The sequence below is a fragment of the Microtus ochrogaster genome, assembly GCF_000317375.1.
Source record: "Microtus ochrogaster isolate Prairie Vole_2 chromosome 14 unlocalized genomic scaffold, MicOch1.0 chr14_random_1, whole genome shotgun sequence".
Taxonomy (NCBI): domain Eukaryota; kingdom Metazoa; phylum Chordata; class Mammalia; order Rodentia; family Cricetidae; genus Microtus; species Microtus ochrogaster.
In genome coordinates this window covers 30,850,187-30,871,906 of record NW_004949096.1, presented here as the reverse complement: position 1 = coordinate 30,871,906, position 21,720 = coordinate 30,850,187, and the positions used below count along the sequence as shown (strand labels likewise).

Genomic DNA, 21,720 nt, shown 5'->3' with positions numbered 1-21,720 from the left:
GGATCTCTGTGAGTTCGAGACCAGCCTGGTCTACAGAGCTAATTCCAGGACAGGCTCCAAAAAAAAAGGGTAAAGGATGAAGTTGGGCAGCGCTGGCGCACACCTTTAGTCCCAGCACTCGGGAGGCAGAGACAGGCAGATTGCTGTGAGTTCGAGGCCAGCTTGGTCTACAAGAGCTAGTTTCAGGACAGGCTCCAAAGCTACAGAGAATGCTGTCTCAAAAAAAAAAAAAAAGATAAAGGATGGTCAAGAATTCAAGGAGGAAGCTAAACACCAGAAGACATAGGGTAGGAAATACAGACGCTGAGGTAGCATAGGAATCTTCAGAAACAGAATCAAAGAGGGAGGCTAGGGCTGAGCCACAGCAGGAAGAGGCACAAGGAAGCCTTGAAGGAAAGGCAGAAGCTACATGGCCCCTAGGGATTCCTCAGATCTGCCACGATCACCGATAACCAGCATATCACTCGCCACCACGAACCACCCATGCCCATCTCAGCCAAGCCTCCCTCCTCAGGCTTGAACCTGGACCCCCATCACTGAGCACCTGCCATGTGCCATGTGAAACACTTGATATACTCTTCCCATTGAATGAATACATTGACTGTTCTGATGAGGGAGATACTGTCATGATTTCTATTTTACAGGCAAGGATTCTGAGGATTTCAAATCCTAAAGACCTTGGTCAAGGTCATATGGTAAGCAAATGGCAGAGACTACTGTTTTGAGCTTTACTAGTGTTCCTCTGCCTTCATGAAAGGCTGTTTAAGGCTTGACTTGGCATTGGACCCAGAAAAAGATGGCTGATCCAGGACCTGCTTGCTGACACATACAGTCTGTACAGTCTGCTCTCCTCTAGGGCAGTCTTGGGGGTTGGCCTCAATCATTACCACAAGTGAGGCAGGGCAATAGTGCAAGCACAAACAAGCACATGCAAACTCACAATGAATGGGCAAAACTGGACAAAACAACCTGTCAGTGGACCAAAAGCACAGTAACGAATGATGCACACTCCTAGCCAATCACAACACACCAGCAGTGACCAAAAAATTCTTGCAGCAACTTAATTTCCCTAATATCATTTAAAAAGAAAACACAAAAAACCGACCTTTTTACAATAAAGAGCTCTGTATTGGAATCTCTTGGAGAATGTATTGTTGCCTCCACGTCTTCTCATCCCTGCCCCCTGGGAAATGGGAATCATACAACAGGCAGCAGCAACACACAAGGTCTCTGGCCTATGCCTCTTCTCTGAGTTTGCAGGGAGTACTGGAGCATATCAGCTATAGCCAGCTGGGGGTGCCTGTCTGCAACCTCAACAACTTGGGCAGCAGAAGCACAAGGATTGCTATGAGTTTGTTGCTGGCCTAGACTACATAGTCAATTATAGGCCAGTCTGGACTACATAGTGAGATCTTGTTAAAGAATGAGGAGGAAAAAGAAGAGGAGGAAGAGGAGGAAGAGGAGGAGGAGGAAGAAACCAAAACAAAAATTGAAAAAAACAAACCAAAAAAATCTCAATTAGATCTGTTGGACCATTCCTGTCCTTGGCACATTTAGCCTTCGTCACACAAGGCCCCTCCATCACACAAGCCCCCATACTCTCTGAGAGCTGCCAGTATGCTAGAGGGAAGGAAAACACTTGGGTTGGTGCACGTCAGCAGCCTAAGGCTCCATGGTACAGTATGCAGGACGTATTTCTCAGATGTAGCTTCTCAGCTCAAGACTGTTCCAGGCAAGGGAAGGGCAGTTTGTACCCTGGCTGTGCTCTGTGCCTGAGTTCATTAGCTTTCTTCTGCTTCACTTAAGCCTGGCATAAAACTGGAACAATGTTACACTCATCCTATTGTCATTCATCATGCATTAGGTATGTAAAGCCCTATTCTAAACAAGCACATGTATGGAGTAATACTGACTTTCCATGCATTGCCTAATTTAGTCTTCTGCTGGTTAACAGAAGCAAGGTCACAAGCAGCGAAAGGACCTAGCATGCTAGGACTCATGCCCCAGGACCACACTCAGGTTCCTCAGTAAAACCCTGGAAGGTGTTGCTATTGGTGGTGGTTGTTAGTCTCCCACTTCACACAAGCTCTGGATACATAGCTCTGGCTGGCCTGCCTCTGCCTCCAGAGTGCTGGGATTAGAGGTGCAGGACAACACACCTAGCCATAACTTTTCTCTCTGTGGCTGCAGTGGAAACTGAAGGGAAGGCTGAGTTATGGCAAGTTCTCTCCAGAATGGCAGCAAGGGGTGAGTGATCTTGGCGATGAGTTTCTATTACTGTTCCAGTAATGGGAAGAGACACTGGAAGGCCACTGTGAGTCAGACTGAGCCCTAGGCAGGCTACATTCCCTCAGTGCCACCAAGAAGGGAAGGCCTGCCTTTAATGCCTTGTATTTAAAATTAATGCTGAGCTGGGCATGGTGGTGCACGAAGTGGGCATTCTCTGAGTTTGAGGTTACTTATCCTGATCTACACGTCTTTGAGCTCAAGGCCAGACAGAACTACAAATGAGTCTCTCTCTGTCTGTCTCTCTGTCTCTGTCTCTGTCTCTGTCTCTCTCTCTGGTATAGTGATGTGTTAGGTACTAACTTGTAGCAGAAATCAGCACTGTGCTTGTAGTACCGACAGAGGTTCCCATCGTCTGGGGGTGTGGCACAGAAGAAGATGGATGGGGTCAGATTGTATCGGCCAATCTTGCAGAATTCATCTGTTTCTCGGGGAACACCGGGCTCGATGGCAACCCGATCACCTGGAGAGGACAAAGACAGGCCACATCTAAGAGCAGAAGCGGAGTCTCACTTGTGCTGGGTCTGGTTCTGCTTCCCAACCTTTGAGAACAAGAGCAGGGGCAGAAACACTGCGAAGCCATGCCGGCTCACTGGCTGACACCACATGTGAGCAGTTTAATGGTAACTAAGAGTCAGTCCATGTATGCATGGTGCTCAGAGGTCAGAGAAGGTGCTGGATCCCCTAAGACTGGAGCTCCAGACATTTGTGAGCTGTGTATGGGTGGTGGGAATTGACCCTGAGTTCTTTGGAGGAGCAGCCAGTACTCTGAACTGCTGAGCCACTGCCCCAGCCCCCATCCATCTTTTCTAGTGAACTTGTAAATAGACTAAAAATGTCCAATACTCTTCAGCCTGCCAATTATCCACTAGAACTAATAACTGAAAATGTAGGTATGATGAGCCACACAAGTCTTAAGTAGAGTAGTAAATACATTTGACAGACATTTTTTCCTATGTGAGAGAAAACTCCCATCAGGACACAGAAACTTCATCCCTGTGTCCATTTCTAGTCAGCTCCTGCTCCAGCCAAGACATCTGATGTTTTGAATCTGTTCACTATAGATTAGCACTGTTCCTTATACACCATTAAAAACAGGGATCACATGGGATGCATTCTTTGCATCTGGCTTTTTCATTAAGTGTTTATGTAGGTTGATACTTGTTATGTATCAATTGTTTATTCCTTTTTTGTGGCTGAATGGCATTCCACCCTATGAGTATAGCACAGATGGCTAAACTATTCTTGAACTGTTTCTCATTTTCTAGATCATTTTTATGGATATCTGGACTCTTCATTTAAATTGAGCATGCCTTAAGATTAGTAGGTTGTCTGCTTTATATATATTTTGCCACAATGGGGTGGGGGGCTGGAGAGACAGTTCAGTGTTTTAAAAGCACTGATTGCTCTTCTAGAGGACCCCAGTTTAATTCCCAGCACCCACATGGTGGTTCACAGCCAACTGTACCTCCAGATCCAGGGTTTCTGATGCCCTCCTCTGGCTTTCACAGGCACCAGGTGTGACATGGTGCACAGATACACAAATAGACAAAATATCTATAAACATAAAATTTTTTAAATTGAAAAAAATTATAAAAAGCTTTATATTCTAAAAACACAAAGGATCCACAGAAACCCAGTGGCTTTCAAGATGTACCTCTCAGCCCACCTGACCCTTCCTCAGCTCTTCTCACCCTGTATTCCTCCTGCTGCTCACAGAACAATACCCACATAAAGGATAATATTCTCAACTTGACATTCAAGATGGAGTTTAACATTATCCCATTTAACCTTCTAGATATTACCACATTATACAATTCACATTTGTACAGTCTTTACCATCCCTACAACTCCCCAATGGAAGACATCTGGCCTGAGAATAGGTGTCTGAGAACCCAGACACATTACTTGGCCTGTGTCATTTTACTTGTCTGACCCTTTTTACTAACTCAAAACAAAACATTCTCAAATCTCAGATGACAGGCAGCTCATTGATTCAAACATTCACTCTTGAGCCAGATCGAACAAGGTGACATTCCAGACAGCTCTGAGACTAGCCAGTGTGTGACCCTGGGCAAGAACAACATTCCACTGTCTGCATCTATTAATAAAGCTAATAATGTGTACTTTGTGGTAATAAATAATTACATGTGCTGGTGTTTAATGACCAGCAAACCAATACATACAAGCTTTCTTCTTCCTTTTAAAATTATTCTTGTCATATATCCAGCTCCAAGATAATATTATGAAATGTCTTTAACCACCCTTGCTCACAGTCAGTGTCCTTTCTTTGACCTCTGACTATATACTTCTTTCTCCGGTTGTTGGTGGTGTTGACAGTTCTAACATCTGGTCTCCCTAACTAGATCTATGAATCCAGGACTCACTATTTTTTTTTCCCATTCCTCACAGTACCTGACCCAAGTCTGAACCATAGGAGACACTGACTAAGCACCTGCTAGAATTTAGAGAACCTGGTCCCACATGCAGGGATCGGCCATTGCTTGGCTGCTGGAAGATAAGAGCCTTCCACTTTGGGATAAGCCTGTATCACCACGGGCTTTTTCAACTTGCATTAACAACAAATGAAGACCTTGACTTAAGACTCCTAAATGAGACACATGTTTAACTTCTAAGCTTACTAATCCGTCTCTATGTCTAGTCTCAGAGACCAAGCTGCTTCTCTTGCCAAACCCCAGCCTCCTCCAATTAACCTGCAGTCATCTCCAGGCCATGCATTGGTCTCATTACCTATGCCAAGCCAATTCAGACGTAACTCACTGTGTTGGGAGACAATGTAGTCTGCTACAGCTCAGCACTCTGGAACAATCAAACCCAGGTTTTACTAGTCTGTTGTTTTCCTAGCCATCTAATAAAAAATGAAAGGTTATATTATAAGCCCCAGGGAGAAACTTAACACTGTTGTCATGCTACATGGATGCATTGTCAAGCTACCTTTTCAATAGTTATACAGCTAGATTAGTGCTGCCCTCAACCTTGGCCAGGAAGGCTTCTCCCTGCAGAGACTCATAACTGGTCAAAGTGATGAGAACAAATGACTTTTGACTGTTCATCTTTATGTAGGACACCTACTTCAACCCCACACACCAAGGCAGGGATCATTTAGGAAGAGGTAGTTAAGGGAATGTAAGAACCAGAGTATGGGGGAAGAGCTGTGAAATGCCGTCTTCTGGACCTGGCATGGCTGTTTTTACTCATGAACTTACTGTAGCTATGGTTACTTGCGTAAGACCCATACAAGATCAAACCTACAAGACCAGTCAACATTCCAGCAGGCAGTACTAATTGGATGTTTTTGTTTGTTTGTTTGTTTTAAGGCAAAGACTCAAGTATGGGCAATCTGGGGACTCCTGGATTCTGGGGCAAAAGTGGGAGGGATACACTGTTTATATGCATGAAACTGTTAGAGAATGAAAAATTCTATTAGAAAAGAAGATTTAGAATGAAAGACAAATTAGTTAACTAGCTTAAAGGTTGGGTGTGAGGCTTAGCCTTGTTAAAGCTAAACTGTTCTCTGAGATAAACATAAGTGACTAGAAGCAGGAATGTCCTTGGCTACACAGCAAGATGGAAGCCAAGTGGGCCAGAAGAGCTTCTATCTGAAAAGAAAATCACGATCTTTCTAAGTCAAAGATTCTAGGGCAGTGGTTCTCAACCTTCCTAATGCTGTAACTCTTTAATACAGTTCTTCATGTTGTGGTGACCCCAACCATAAAATTATTTTGTTGCTATTTCATAACTGTAATTTTGTGACTGTTATGAATTGTAATGTAAATATATGATATGCAGGATATTTGATATGCAACTTCCAAAGTGAGCATGACTCACAGTTTGAGACAGGCTGGCCTAGGGTGTGGGGCTGGAATAGATCTATCATGGGCAACTCAGTTGTGCACTGTGCATTCCAAAATGCAGAGTATGCATTCTCTCACAATAGCATCAGACTTCCTTTGAATACTCAGTGATTAAAGAGTATTCCTACAGGAAATAGACTCACATCTGGAAATTATACAAGCCAGACATGCTCATGCTGTTAATAATAGTACTCTGGAGGCTAGGACAAAAGGATCACCTTGAGATGGAGGCTAACCTGGGATATAAAGCGTTCTTGGTCAACTTGGATTACAAAGTGAGGTATGGGCCAGCCTGGGCTACAGAGTGAGGCACTATCTCAAAAGTAAATGAGTAATTAATTAAAAGTAAAATAAAAGGTTTTTATTCTTAGTATTCAGAAGCAGTTTGTGGCTTATATGATATGAACATTTTTTCAACCCATTTTCTGATTTATTTTACATGCCCCATCTCTTTTTTAAAGACATGACATGTTGACGACCCCTGCATTCTCTACCTCACATTCTGACTAAGAATCTGCTTTCTGTCCCAAGCCCGTGTTCCACCCACTCTGAGGTAGGGAACCAAGGCTCTTGTCCACTGCTGAACCTCTGTGCTTAGCAGAGGGACTGGTCCAGGGAGAGCACACACCGATGTTTCTACTGACCTGGTTTGAGGTGTTTCACCATCTCTCCGACTTTTGTGACTGTTCCAGCAGCTTCATGCCCGAGCACCATTGGCTTCTTCACAACAAAATCTGCAATGCGGCCATGCTGCCAGTAGTGAACATCTGACCCACAGATCCCCACAGAGTGCATCTTCAGGATCACCTCTAGTTAGAGAGCCAAGGAGAGAAAACGCGTGAGGGAAAAGGCGAGCCTTCTCCTTTCAGGAGCTCTAGCAATTTCCCTCTGGACCAGGGAGAGAGCTGGTTCTTAGCAACAGGAACAAATTGAGATTACAAAGGAAAACAAGCTAAGGAGAAAGCCCAAGCAGAGGAGAGCAGAACAGCTTGACCGAGCAAAGACACTGAGTGTGATGGGTAAGTTTACACGTTTACTTGCCTAGCCAGTGAACCCAGCTGTTTAGTCAAATACCCATGTAGATGTTGCTCACAGGGTAGGTTGTTGTGAGGGGTTTTATGATACAATTAGCATTTAAACCAATAGACTGAGTGAACCAGATTATCTTCCATAAAAGTAGGTAGGCCCCATCCAATCAAGTAAAGGCCTTGTACACAAAGATGGGATTTTCTTTTTTCGAGACAGGGTTTCTCTGTAGCTTTGAATCCTGTCCTAGCTCTTGTAGACCAGGCTGGTCTTGAACTCACAGAGATCCACCTGTCTCTGCCTCCTGAGTGGTGGGATTAAAGGCATGCACCACCACTACCTAGCCAGATTTTTCTGAAGGAGAAACTTTCCTAAGACTCTAACCCAGGAAGCTTTTCCTGAGTCTGCTGACCTGCCCTAGGGTTTTCCAGGCCATCCAACCACAGGAGCCAGTTGCTTAACATAAAATAAACTGCCCTCTTCTCCCCACCACCTCGTATATCTGCTCATACATATCTTATTTGTTCTGTTTGGAGAACCCTGACCAATCCTGCTGTAACAAAATATCATGAGGAGGAAGCACTGTATCAACCATTTAAAAGAACAACTGGTTTGCCCGAGATAACTGTTTCCAAACACTGTGCTGAGCCTGAAAATCTCTCCACTGGCCACTGCATGATAAACTGCCATGTTAAGTCCCTCCTGTTCCTTGTTTTCTAAAAAGGTTTAGCTTTACTTAACTCTCCTGTAAGTTCACTTCACACTTCCCCTTTGAGGACTGAATCAAGTGAGGTTTGGTAGGACTATTGTGTCCAAGTTTAAAATGATGCCTGGAACAAGACAAGGTTGACCACTCTTTCCATATCTACTCAATATAGTTCTTGAGGTCCTAGCTAGAGCAATAAGACAACAAAAGGAGATCAAGGGGATACAAATTGGAAACGAAGTTCAACTCTCACTATTTGCTGATGATATGATAGTTTACATAAGTGACCCCAAAAATTCTACCAAGGAACTTCTACAACTCACAAACACCTTCAGTAATGTAGCAGGATACAAGATTAACTCAAAAAAAAAAAAAATCAGTATCCCTCCTTTACATAGATGATAAATGGGGTGAGAAAAAAATCAGAGAAACATTACATTTCACAACAGCCACAAATAACAAAATATCTTGGAGTAACTCTAACCAAACAAGTGAAAGACTTGTATGACAAGAACTTTAAAACTTTGAAGAAAGAAATTGAAGAAGAAACCAAAAAGTGGAAAGATCTTCCATGCTCTTGGGTAGGTAGAATTAACATAGTAAAAATGGCAATTTTACCAAAAGCAATCTACAGATTCAATGCAATGCCCATCAAAATCCCAGCAAAATTCTTCAAAGACCTCGAAAGAACAGTACTCAACTCATATGGAAAAGCAAAAAACCCAGGATAGCCAAAAGAGTCCTGTACAATAAAAGAACTTCTGGAGGCATCACAATTCCTGACTTCAAACTCTGCTACAGAACTACAGTACTGAAAAGAGCTTGGTATTGGCATAAAAACAGACAGGAGGACCAATGGAAGCGAATAGAAGACCCAGATATTAATCCACATACCTATCTATGAACACCTGATTTTTGACAAAGAAGCAAAAAATATCAAATGGAAAAAAGAAAGCATATTTAACAAGTGGTGCTGGCATAACTGGGTATTGACATGTAGAAAAATGAAAATAGATCCATATCTATTACCACGCACAAAACTCAAGTCCAGATGGATCAAAGACCTTAACATAAAGCCAGCCACACTGAACCTGATAGAAAAGAAAGTGAAAAGTACACTTGAATGCATTGGCACAGGGAACTACTTCCTAAATATAACCCCAGTAGCACAGACACTGAGAGAAACAATTAATAAATAGAACCTCCTGAAACTGAAAAGCTTCTGTAAAGTAAACGACATGGTCAACAAGACAAAATGACAGCCTATAGAATGGGAAAAGATCTTCACTAACTCCACATCAGACAGAGGTCCGATCTCCAAAATATACAAAGAACTCAAGAAATTGGACACCAAAAGATCACATAATCCAATAAAAAAAAAACTGGAGAACAGACGTAAACAGAGAACTCTAACAGAGGAATCTAAAATGGCTGAGAGACACTTAAGGAAATGCTCAATATCTTTAGTCAACAGAGAAATGCAAATCAAAACAACTCTGAGATTCCATCTTACACCTGTAAAAATCGCCAAGATCAAATACACTGATGACAACTTATGCTGGAGAGGTTGTGGGGAAAAGGGAACTTTTCTGCATTGCTGGTGGGAATGCAACCTGGTGCAACCCCTTTGGATGTCAGTGTGGCGATTTCTCAGAAAATTAGGAAACAACCTTCCTCAAGACCCAGTAATACCACTTTTGAGCATATACCCAAAGGATACTCAATCGTGCCACAAGGACATATGTTCAACTATGTTCATAGTAGCATTGTTTGTCATAGCCAGAACCTGGAAACAACCAAAAGGCTCCTCGACCAAGCAATGGATAAGGAAAATGTGGTACATTTACACAATGTAGTACGACACAGCAGAAAAAAATAACATCTTGAAATTTGCAGGCAAATGGATGGATCTAGAAAACATCATATTGAGTGAGGTAACCCAGACCCAGAAAGACAAATATCATATGTACTCACTCATAAGTGGCTTTTAGATATAAAGCAAAGAAAATCAGCCTAAAAATCACAATCCCAAAAAACCTAGCCAACAATGAGAACCCTAAGATACACATAAGTGGATCTAATCTAACATGGGAAGTAGGAAAAGACAAGATCTCCTAAGTAAATTGGGAGCATGGGGACCATGGGAGAGGGTTGAGGGGAGGGGAGCAGAGAAAAATGTATAGCTCAATAAAATCAATTTTTATTTATTTTTTTTATTTTTTTTTTTAGTTTTTCGAGACAGGGTTTCTCTGTAGCTTTGGAGCCTGTCCTGGCACTAGCTCTTGTAGACCAGGCTGGCCTTGAACTCACAGCGATCCGCCTGCCTCTGCCTCCCAAGTGCTGGGATAAAATAAATTTTTAAAAAAAGGAAAAAATGATGTCTGGGCCTCTCAGCTCAAGTAGGTACCAAAAGATTCCGGGCTCTGTCTGATGGAGATAACCACATCATGAACACCACCCTGGGAAAAACTCCATTGTCGACAGACAAAGAGGCCCGAAAGTTCTGCTGTGCACCCAGACATGTTAGCTACTGTCCTTGCCACAAACCACAGCAAAACCCCTAGGTGTGGCTCTGAAGGGCTGTCTTTGCCCTTGTCTTTGGTTGAGCAGTTAGGAATGGCAGGCTGAATTCTGAGATCAAAGATAGAAAAAAATTACTGAAATCAGAAAAACTCTCTCTGAGCTTTCCCTATAGAAGTCCACTGTTTGCAGCAAGAATTGAGATCTAACTTATTGGAACACCCACTTTCCGACAAACTTTCTCTTCCAATTCAACTAAAGCAAAAGACAAAAGAATGACAGTAGGCTGGGTGGGAGAGGGCCCTTCACAGTCCAAGCAAGTCCTTACTTGGCCACCCCTCAACCAAAGCTATCTTGTCAGGGTACAGTGGGGCACCTCCTCCACTTTTCTGAACACGGTATCTTTGTGAAAATGTTTAAGCCTTAAATTTGCATTGCTTGCTAAACACTGATAGAAATGGTCAATTTAAATATATCTTATATATAAATATAAGATATTTATATCTTATCATTCTAAGTCAATAATGCAGCTGACCTCTGAGTATCAAAGTTCAGGAGTTACCAAGAAAGGTGGCTTTAACTGATGTTCACCCAGAATCTGGGCTTCTAGGCTAAAGTGAGGCAGGGTAGAGAGGACATCCCAAGTCATCAAGAAGAGCAAAGGGATCTGAGGGACGTAAGATCCTGTCCATTGTCCCTAGCCTCACCCTGGAATCCTACAGACTATGAACTGGATTCTTGGATGGAAGAAATATCCACTAGCCAACAGTTGGCATGACCTCCCCAGGTCTAGATACCACCAGGAAACCTGCATGACAGCTCAGTCCAGTGGGCTCATCCACCGAGAGGCCAAAAAGTGGAGCAAAGGTGTTCAGAGCCCTGCTCCTACATGCTCAGTCTCTTTCTGTACTTGGTTGATTAAAGGAAGGGACAGGCCTCCTGCAGCCCCTCCCACCCCTGCTGGACAGGCAGATAGTTCTGGGCTGGCCCTCTTGGGTGTGCTAACACAGTGCCCCTTTGCTAACTACAAGATTTAGCTCTGTAGATTTCTAGAACCAGAATATGATTTGGCATCTGATCTGGTAGACAGGATACTGGCTGTTAGGTAGAAAGGGTTGGTTCTGCCTTTGGTCCACATGATTCACATTAAAAATCTAGTGCAGCTCAGCAGTCTGGTATCTTAGTTTTTCTCTTCTATCACTGATTCTTATATTTCATATAGTAGCCAAGATAAACCACTGTGGCCAATGGAAAAAGAAGTAAACATGCTGACCAGTAGGAAAAGGGGGCAGAGGTCAGTGCACACGCCTCCAAGGCCAGTACCAACGAGTACCATGTCAGGTCAGCTTCCCATGGACATACCATTTGGGCCTGGCTCAGGGATTGGGTAGTTCTCCTGGAATAAATAAAACAGAGAAGTTGTTTAGTATACATAATAACTTAACCCCATAAACATTTTTCTGCTTTTAAAATATTAGCCTGGAGTTTCATTTAATTATTCCTTAGAACAAAAGTTCAAACCATACTCTACTATCTGTGAGCACTGAAGGGGCATGGCAGATGGCAGGCTTCACCATGCTGCTCAAAACAGAGCCATTGACTCAAATAATGGCGTGCACAATATATCCCAAATGCAATAGAAAGTCAATCTGTAACTAGTGACATGCCACAGAATGAAACAAAGTTCTCAAGCTAGGTTCCCTTCCTGGAAAACTAGCCTGTTCTAGATCAGAATGTCAAATCCTGAAGGAAGCTACTCTAGGCACTCACTACACAACCCCCTTTGGTGCTAAGAAAAACGTGTGCTAGCTGTGCCCCATGCAGAAAAGTATCTGAACTGCTGTGGCCTCCAGATTTGCCTTCCACATTGGATCTTTTCATCCTGGAAATCATGGTCTCAGACACAGATGTTTGGTCTGGCATTCCTACTGGGAAAGAGGGAGGGTGTAAGCAGGTGCTTGCAAGGACTGAATCTCTCTAAGCAGGTGGGAGGCTGTCTACGACACCACTCCTTTCTCTTATTGCAGTACAGGCGGATAGGATGCCCAGTCCTCTCTTCTAAAACTTCCCATTTGGAGTTTTAGGAGCCCAAGGGAAACAAGGGCTCTGCATTTTAGTGCAAAAAGCAACCTGAGGTATCCTGGTATTTATAGCTAGTATTAGAATAGAATTTAAGGGGCTGGAGAGATGGGTCAGAAATTAAGAGCAGGGGCTGCTCTTCTAGAACCTAGAATTCCCAGCATTCACATGGCAGTTCACAACTGTCAATAACTCCAGTTCTAAGGGATCAAACACACACACAGGCAAAACACCAATGCATATAAAACAAAAATAAAAAGGAATCACAAAAAATAGAACTTTTCTCCATGGTTAACTGGCGAGGGTAAAGTCAGGGTTGACAAGGAGGAAGGACACTGAGTGGCCAGACCCAAGTGTTCAATTTATAATTTTTTTGTGGGCAGACAAGAAGCAAGGGAGGAAGCAAATGAAACATTTACAGTGCCTTCTGTGGCTGTGGATGAGATCATTCTTTCAGCTTTGTCTTACCAAGCCCAGAGTTGACAGACAACATAACTTGGTCAAGATCCTATCACCATGCAGTGGTTAACCAGGGCTCAGCCTAGCCGTATCCAACACCTATACCAGTTTCTATTGTACCTACTGGGTCCCAAGGTCGAATGATCTTTCTTCTTTAGGCAACGGAAAGAGTTGTCAATCAAACAAACAAACAAACAAACAAACAAAAAGGCAAGAAGACCTTTCAACCTCCAAAGGCTTCCTGAGCTGTCTTTTATGAATTTTATGAAACAATGTCTTTCTATGTTCCCAGGCACTGGAATCCATTATGTACCCCAGGATAGACTCAAATTCATGATTCTCCTGTCCCAGTGTCCTGCTAGGATTTAGGCTTGTGCCCCCAGGCCTAGCTCAAGTCCCTTGCTTTAGGCAGACTCATAGCACCAATCCACCTCTAGAACTAAATGCTGCTCAACACTACCATGTTCCTATTCCTTCAGCACCAGGTACAGCCCAACCTCAAACCCTGGTGGTAGCCTTCCCCAAAGAGTGTTTCCACGTAAGCTCTAACTTCTTCCTTCCTTTCTTTCTTTATTTTTTTATTTTTTATTTTTTTTTTTTGGTTTTTTGAGACAGGGTTTCTCTGTAGGTTTGGTGCCTGTCCTGGAACTAGTTCTGTAGACCAGGCTGGCCTTGAACTCACAGAGATCCGCCTGCCTCTGCCTCCTGAGTGCTGGGATTAAAGGTGTGCGCCACCACCACCCAGCCAGCTCTAACTGCTTTCATTCACTTCAGAGCAGCAGGCTCTCCTGTGGAGAAAATTCAGTGCTAACTGAGCTCCTCCAGAGACAGTTCAATCTGCGTGCTGACGCTGATCCGCAGGCACACAGCTACACTGTCCACCAGGTACCTGTGTAAGTGCTGTACAGGTGTCACGGGATAGCCCAGGTGCTGCACAGCCTGAAGCTATCCCCATGGATTGAGGATGAAGACTTGGGGTAGTTAGCAACCTGCCAGGGGCTACAGAGGCTAAGGATGGATAACCACTATGTGAGCCCAGGAGTGAGGCACCAACTGGCCAACACACAAAGAGCCTCATGTGAGGGGGGAAATGGTTAAAGTACTTAAGAAACATTTGGTTTTTCTGGGGGAGAGTGGTTGGTTTTCTAATGTTATTTTTTTCTTCTCAGTAATTTTGAGTGGGGGAAAGTCTATAATCACCACCTTAGGATGGATACGTGTCACCAAAATCTCTCTCAAAGGAGTCATCTCATGTTTGAAATGAAATAACATCCTACACTGTTGAGTAAATTTGTGTTTCTTACTGTTACATCCAATGAAAATTTAAACTTTAATTTCAGTGGAATTTAATGATTACTGATTTTGTTTCTAACTTGGACCCTTGCCCACATCCCTACCAATGGCAATAGCAGGAAAATCACCCGACACAGATACCCAATTTCACATTCTTCCTATCTTTGTTTCCAGCTAGGGTAAGCCTGAACACCGGACCTGGGTGGGGAAATGGGAGATGGAAGCTCAGAGGAACAGCTGGTACACCATGTAAGCCATGAGCCACTAGAGATTTACTGCTATAACCACTACTAAACCTTACCCCTGCCGGGCAGTGGTAGCACACACCTTTAATCCCAGCACTTGGGAGGCAGAGGCAGGCGGATCTCTGTGAGTTCGAGGCCAGCCTGGTCTACAAGAGCTAGTTCCAGGACAGGCTCTAAAACTACAATGAAATCCTGTCTCAAAAAAAAAAACCGGGGCTAGAGAGATGGCTCCGTGGTTAAGAGCATTGCCTGCTCTTCTAAAGGTCCTGAGTTCAATTCCCAGCAACCACATGGTGGATCACAACCATCTGTAGTGAGGTCTGGCGCCCTCTTCTGGCCCGCAGGCATATATGTTGACAGAATATTGTATACACAGTAAATAAATAAATATTTAAAAAACAAAAACAAAAACCAAACCAAAACAAAACAAAACAAAAAAACCTTACCCCTATTCCACATGCAAAGATGCAGTGACTATTCAGGACACTAGAGGGTGCTGTGCTGGTAGTCTGTTTACTGCTGGCTGCAGAAGAGACCCATTCTTCACACAATCCCCCTCTCCTCTCTCAGGTTAGGTACCTAAGGGTGACCCTTACATTCAGTTTCTCCTTCCAAATGCTGGGAATATAGCTTTGTGCATACAAGACAAGCAGTCTACCAACTGAGCTACAGCCCTAAAGAGCCCCCTCCTCTTGATGACTTCACCCACCCACCCTTTCAACTCAGGCTCAGCATCTGCTTCCCCCTCTCCACAGGGGATATGCCACTGAACACAAGATTATATTAAGATCAACTATTGGGAGCCGGAGAGATAGATGGCTCAGCAGTTGAAAGTGCTTGTTGATCTTGCAGAGGACCAGAGTTTGAGTCCTAGCACCTGTATTAGGCTGTTTATAAATACCTGTAACTCCTTTTGAGGAAGCTGAGGCAGAAGGATCTAGAACTTCAAGATTGCCTAAACTTTGTCTCAAAATAAATAAATAAGCCTTAAGCTTGTAAATATTATGCCAAGTATCACTGCTACCGCAGCGTGGCCACTGAACACTAAAAAGGTGGCGTGTAACCATGTTACTTAACCTCCTTTTCCATCTTAGATTTCCCCGGTACTAAACTTTTCTTCATCTACTTCTCTCTCAAGGTTTTTGAGGGCTATAGCTCAGGTGTTGAGACACACACACACACACACACGCTTAGTTCCTCTGAGATCCTAGACTTCCACTTTATTCCCAGTGACTACTTTCTCATTTCAGACATTCAAGGTTTCCTAAGTAGAATATCTCGTCAATGAGTCACAAAGGTGCAGAGAGGAGCTTTGAAGCCTTCTTTAGTTCTGCTGGCATGCTGAAACTTTTCCCGTCAGAAACATCTACCTAAATCACACAGACAGCTGCCCTTCTCTCTGCAGGACACTTACAGTAGTCAGCTGTCTCCAGCATTTCAAATAGTGTGTTTGTATGTATGTGATATGTCTTGAATGTCATCAGCTCCCTTTCCACTGCTATATCTAAATTCATATCCTCTACCCATTCTGCCTAGGTCAGTGGTTCTCATCCTTCCTAATGCTGCGACCCTTTAACATGTTCCTCATGTTGTGGTGACCCTCGACCATAAAATTATTTTCATTGTTACTTCATAGCTGTAATTTTGCTACTGTTATGAATTGTAATGAAAATATCTGACATGCAAGATATCTGATATGTGACCCTTGTGAAAGGGTTTTTTAACCTCAAAGGGGTCACGATCTACACATTGAGGACCATTGGCCTAGGCGGTAGGGAGGGCTTCAAGAAAATCAGGGAGGGTAAGTTTTCCTGCCTCCAGTCAGCCTTGGGCAGAAGTCAGACTCTGGAGTAGCCTGCCCGTGTGCAAAGTTGGCTCTTCTCAACCCGCTGTGTACCCAGGGCGCATTACACAACCTCTTGATTCTCCCCTTCTGTATCATGAGGATAATCATCAAAGGGAGAGCCGCCCCACAGCAAATATGTTTGCTCTTATTTCAAAAGAAACAACCCTAAGTTCTGTCCCCTAACAGTTGAACCAGTTCTTGACAGCCTTGTCCTTTGGGAAAGGGCAAAGTACTCCAAACTATTGTAGGGAAATATCGGACTCCGTTCTTCTCATGGCAACTTTTAGAGAAATTTGCCCTTTAAAAGGCTGGGATTTAGAAGAGCTAAAGAAGGACTCTAGCCCTGATTTAGGTCTGATCCTTGTTATGTGGAGATGAAGCCACCCCCATGCCTTAAAGGGACAGGCAGGGTATGGGAGGTAGAGGTGGCCTGGGCCCAGATTCTGAGCAGATGTCTTTGCCACTTGCTCCCCCATGCAGACTTCGTGTGAGCTTGAGGGCTGTGCTGAACATGTAAGGTGGACAAGACACTATCGTCACTTCTCCTGCTTTGTTTTCCCCTATCCCCATGTATTTGTCCTGTGTCCTAAGAGTGGGAGGAAAAGCCGAAGGTTTTCCAATTGGACGAGAGGCTTTTGTGAGGCAGTCAAAATAAAGGGTTGGAAGCGCTCCCATAGTCCACTGAGGTGGTCCTCTGCCCAGGCTCTCCTTGTTCTGCCAGCCTCTGTCTTGCTGATAACAATCTTTCTGAAATACACACCTGTTTAGGCTCCCCATTAGCCCTGAAAAGTCCCCTACCCCTCATGCCATGCCTCCACCTCACCTCCAGCCACACCCAACACATCCTCACAGGGGCCATTTCTCCTTCTCCTTCCTCATGATCCCACATGAGATAGGAAGGGGGAAGCATCCTAATTCCTGTGGGACCCTTAGGTTACTTGTGTTTGGATGTGCTGTTAATTGATGCATCTGGGTGTTGCAAAAACTCACAATCTACCCACTTGCCCCCAACACCAAACAAAACTTTAGTGCAGAGAAGTCAGCTGTCTCCTATTCCAGTTTCATGAACCATAAAGAAAAGCAAGATTGGGGCTGGAGAGATGGCTCAGAGGTTAAGACACTGCCTGCTCTTCCAGAGGTCCTGAGTTCAATTCCCAGCAACCACATGATGGATCACAACCATCTATAATGAGATCTAATGCCCTCTTCTGGCCTGCAGGCATACATGCAGACAGAACATTGTATACATAATAAATACATAAATCCCTTAAGAAAAGCAAGATCTAGATTCTACAGGATAGGCCAAAGGGACAGAAAGTAGCTGAACCACGGCAGCTGAATACAGAGTTCTACCTGGCCCATGTTCTAAGAATTTTGCCAAAATTGCCCATACATTTGCCAGTTTTAGCCTTTAGTCATCTCTTCATGCTAAGATGGTTTAAAGGCTTTGGCCTCCTGCCTAAGCCCACAGCTAGCACATACCAGGGACAACGCGTGGGACTCTATGCTGGCCCTTGTGTAAGCGCAGCACCACTGGAGCACACACAATCCAAATGAATACTAAAACCTTCCCCTCCTCTGCATTAACAATTTAACCTAGACTCTACCACTGGCCTTGGACTTATTTGGAGCTCACTCAGGCCTGAACTTTCAGTCAATCTTCCTGCCTCAGTCTCCTGAGTAGCTGGGATTACAGGCCTGGTGCCCCTCTTCAAGACAATTAGAGCAGGAAGGGAAAAAAAACATTGTTAAGCCACACAACTAACAGTGGAGCTGGGACTAACCCCTCCTCCAGCCCCCTGGCTTTGAGTTTACTATTTCTTTTTCAAGAAGACCCCCGTGAATTGACACTGCTTGATGACGGCTGGGGTGGCTTTCTTGTACCTCAACTGACTCAATTCTTCTTCTTGCTTCCTAAAGTCCCAACTTTCTCATTTAAAATAGGGAAATAATGAAGCCAGGCATTGGTGGTGCACACCTTTGATCCCAGCACTTAGGAGGCACAGGCAGGCAGATCTCTAAGTTTGAGGCCAGCCTGGTCTACAAAGTGAGCTTCAGGACAGCTGGGAACACAAAGAGAAACCCTGTCTCCAAAAACAAAAACAAAATATAAAATAAAAATAATAAAGATAGAGCAATCTGGTTTTTCCCCCTCAATATGAAGGAAAGCTACCAGTCTGTCCTAAGATATATGTATGCATATGCACACCCAGCACTGCCCTACTGTGTGCACACCTACTAGTCTGTTCTAATAAGATTGTGTGTGTGTGCGCGCGCGCGTGCTCAAAACACACCACATTCCCTCTCTATCACCCCAATTACAAATGCTCCCTCCTTGCTGTGTTGACTCTAAGCATGAGAAGACTTTGGTTACTGAGGTAAGGAAGAAAAGGAAGCCGTCTTCTAGGTAAGCAGAGGCGAGACTGGGTGTTAGGTTTCCTTCCTGCTTCTCTCAGCAGTGGCTCGGGTCCTGTTTGTCCAGTCATGCCCTGGACCTTGGCCAGTTTCTGGCCTTACAGGTGGCAGCCGTGAAGGCAACACTGGGAAAGCCTGAGCTCTCCTTCGCTTGGATTCCTGCTTTAGATTTTCGGAATGGGTGTTTCTCTAAACAATTCCTTTCATGTGAGCTCCTGAGGCAAGGATTTTTATCAGTAGACCCTGCCCCTAGTCTACCCAACTGGAAGTTAGGTCTCAGTTGACCACCCAACCCCAATGGAAAGACCTGAAATCTGTATGGTGTCATATCGAAAGGGAACAAAGTCTTGTCTTCCCCCTTCCCATCCTATAATCCATAGCCAAGCGGCTATGGCTTTCAAAAGCCACTGCTGCTTAATCTGCTATGCTCAGACATCTTGGGTTTCATTGTGGCTCTCCTACTAGAGAACAGGTCCCTCAAAGCTTCCTTAGGACTGTTCCTCCCTGATTATAAGGTTCGGTGCTGATACCACCACCCAAACTTTTACTCCTGAACCAGTCTGCTCTAAGCAAATGAAGGTAGCTGGGAGAGGATCATGCCTGGGAAGGAGAAGAACCCAGGAGGCCTGTGCTGGACTACAGGGGCCCCAGCAACAGCATACTCCCCACTAGGAGCTCTTATGACCTTCTTACTTCAAGGGTTATTTACATGCAAGTGGAGATATCTGCAATATCCCTTAAGGAGCAATTCAGGGCAGAACAGTCCTTTGTACAGGACAGTGCTTTAACGATTTCTCTCATCTGTCTCCCTTTTGGGATGTTTGGGGGCAGGGACTGTGTTCTCTCTGGGCCCTCAGACCAGTGCCTAGCTCCATAGCAGGCACATTCTCACTTAATAAACAATAGTGACACGGAGGTGTATGTTCAGATCACTCTGTAAGCTATGTAGACACATCACTTTTCTAGCCCACACCTGCCCTCAACTGTAATAATCATAGTGTCTTTTGAATTCAGGAGGTTGGGTGGATGTTCTAAAGTGATTGGGAACCACACACGAAAGGGAGTTTGAATCTGAGTTCTTGTCTTGGGTCCATTAACCAACCAAGACTACCATCTTGGGGGATGGCACTTTTCCCATCAACTGAAGTGGAGTGTCACCTCCAGGCAAGGGTTCTTGGTTTGGAATCCACCGAAGGATAGGCCTACGGGTACAGGAGTTAAGGAATTCCTTGAACATTTGAAAATGCTTCCAAACTTAAGTCTGCTTGCACTCTGTAGAAACCACCGAGGACAGATTCTTAAAACAGACAAGAACTGTTCATCCGAATGAGTCTCTCCTGGGACATGTTCTTTGAGGGGGGAAGGAAGCAGAGATGCAGGGGAGTAGCAGAGATGGCTGGTACCCAAACCAAATACTGCACGCACCGCTGAGATGGACTTTGTCAAAGGAACTTTGGCATGACCACAGAGATGATTCAGCAGATGTCTGGACTCTGGTGCAGGGGGGCAGAAACAAGTTTAAAGCCAGAGACAGGTACACAGAATGTTCTAGGGAAGCGCTACAGATGTGGATCAAGGGAGATAGCGATAGGCTGTATCCCCAGTTAAAGTGCATTGCGAGCGCTTACTGAATGCTGGGTCCTCTCGTGATTAAAAAAACACACACACACACACAATTCTGCAAGGGGATATTATCGGGATTAAACAGAATTTCACCGCTTTTAAGTGCCATCTTGCCACCCTTTTCCGCTCTGCACTGTCTACCGGGAGAAGATCTGAGTAGATTCGAATCCTGCCAGTCTCCCTCTGAAGAGCAATAACAAGCGCGTGAATTTGCAGCTAGCAAAGGAGACCAAGGCTTGATTTGTTTTCAACGGTCCAGGGCACAGGCCACGTGCCAGGCACGGGGCTAACTTCCGGGAGCACGCGACCAGAAACTCTCCCTAGAGATAAATAACGGCCCGCTAACTGCTACCCCACCCCCACCTCCCGGTAACCAGCAAAGATCTGGGTAAACCGGGGCAGCCAGCAGTGCTGGTACGGGCCAACAGCCGGCCCTGTGAGTGACAGGAACTTGGGAGTGGTGACTGCCGCTGCAGGCAGAGGGGTGAGGCAGGGCGGGGCGGGTGGCGGCCTGGGTTCCCACCCCCCGCTTTCCCTTTTTACCAGGCGAAGGTCCCCGGGTCCGTGCACCACCAGGGACAGGTTCTCGGCCTTAGCTGGAGCTGCCATGGCGCTTTCTTGCTCGGAAGTGACAGCTAGACCCGGTGAGGCTCAGGTGCTTTTAGTCGGCCCACCGCCAGGGGTCCGGAGTAAGGGGCAGGGGCGGGCCCTGGACGAGGCGACGCGCGGCCCTGAGGCGGGGCCTGCTCGCGCTTGACAGTCTGGGGGCGGGGTCTCGGAGGGGCGGGGTCTCTGAGGGGCGGGGCTTTGCGCAGACCCAGCAGCCCCGGGCAAGGAAAGGGGCCTTCGTGGGTCCGTGGCTGCAAAGGCCTGGGATTCCTTGCTAAGGCTAAGCACAGAGATCCTCAAGAGCAAGTTTAGGTTTGAGGTGGAGCCCGGCTGTTTTGCGTTATTAACTGGAACAGTGCAACTCACTGCAGGAGGGACGCCGAATGCGCCCTGAGAAACCCATTCTGCGCTGCAGCCACTTTGGTTTCCCAAGCACCCAGCAAAAGGCTTGTCACCAGTAGGAATGAAAGAAGGAATGCCTCTGCATAAAGATGCTGCAGGGCGGAATTTGCTAGCCTTTCTCTTTAAAAGTTTTCTCGCTTTCCATTGGCAGGAGGATTTCAGCCCAGATCCCGCCTTTAGTACCTCCCAAGTCAGGACGAACAGGTTTCTTCCTGCCCTTTTCTTTAGAGGTCCATGCTGGGGGTCTCTTTCTTGTTTTTGTTTTTCTAGACAGGCTCTCTCTGTGTATCCTTGGCTGTGCTGGGACTCTCTCTGTAGACCACGCAAACCTCGAAC

General features: G+C 45.0%; 1 protein-coding gene across 1 annotated transcript in view; it reads right to left on the bottom strand.

Moving 5' to 3' along the window:
• Positions 1 to 21,118, bottom strand: part of Sord (sorbitol dehydrogenase) — a 31,511-nt gene extending 10,393 nt beyond the window's left edge. Inside the window, exons 1-4 of the mRNA XM_005364367.3 lie at positions 20,917 to 21,118; positions 11,776 to 11,809; positions 6,806 to 6,970; positions 2,590 to 2,749 (exon numbers count right to left, since the gene is read on the bottom strand). Of these exons, the coding sequence (XP_005364424.1) occupies positions 2,590 to 2,749; positions 6,806 to 6,970; positions 11,776 to 11,809; positions 20,917 to 20,982 (425 nt within the window). The 5' untranslated portion in view covers positions 20,983 to 21,118. The remainder of the gene's footprint in view (positions 1 to 2,589; positions 2,750 to 6,805; positions 6,971 to 11,775; positions 11,810 to 20,916) is intronic.
• Between the last annotated feature and the right edge of the window lie 602 nt (positions 21,119 to 21,720).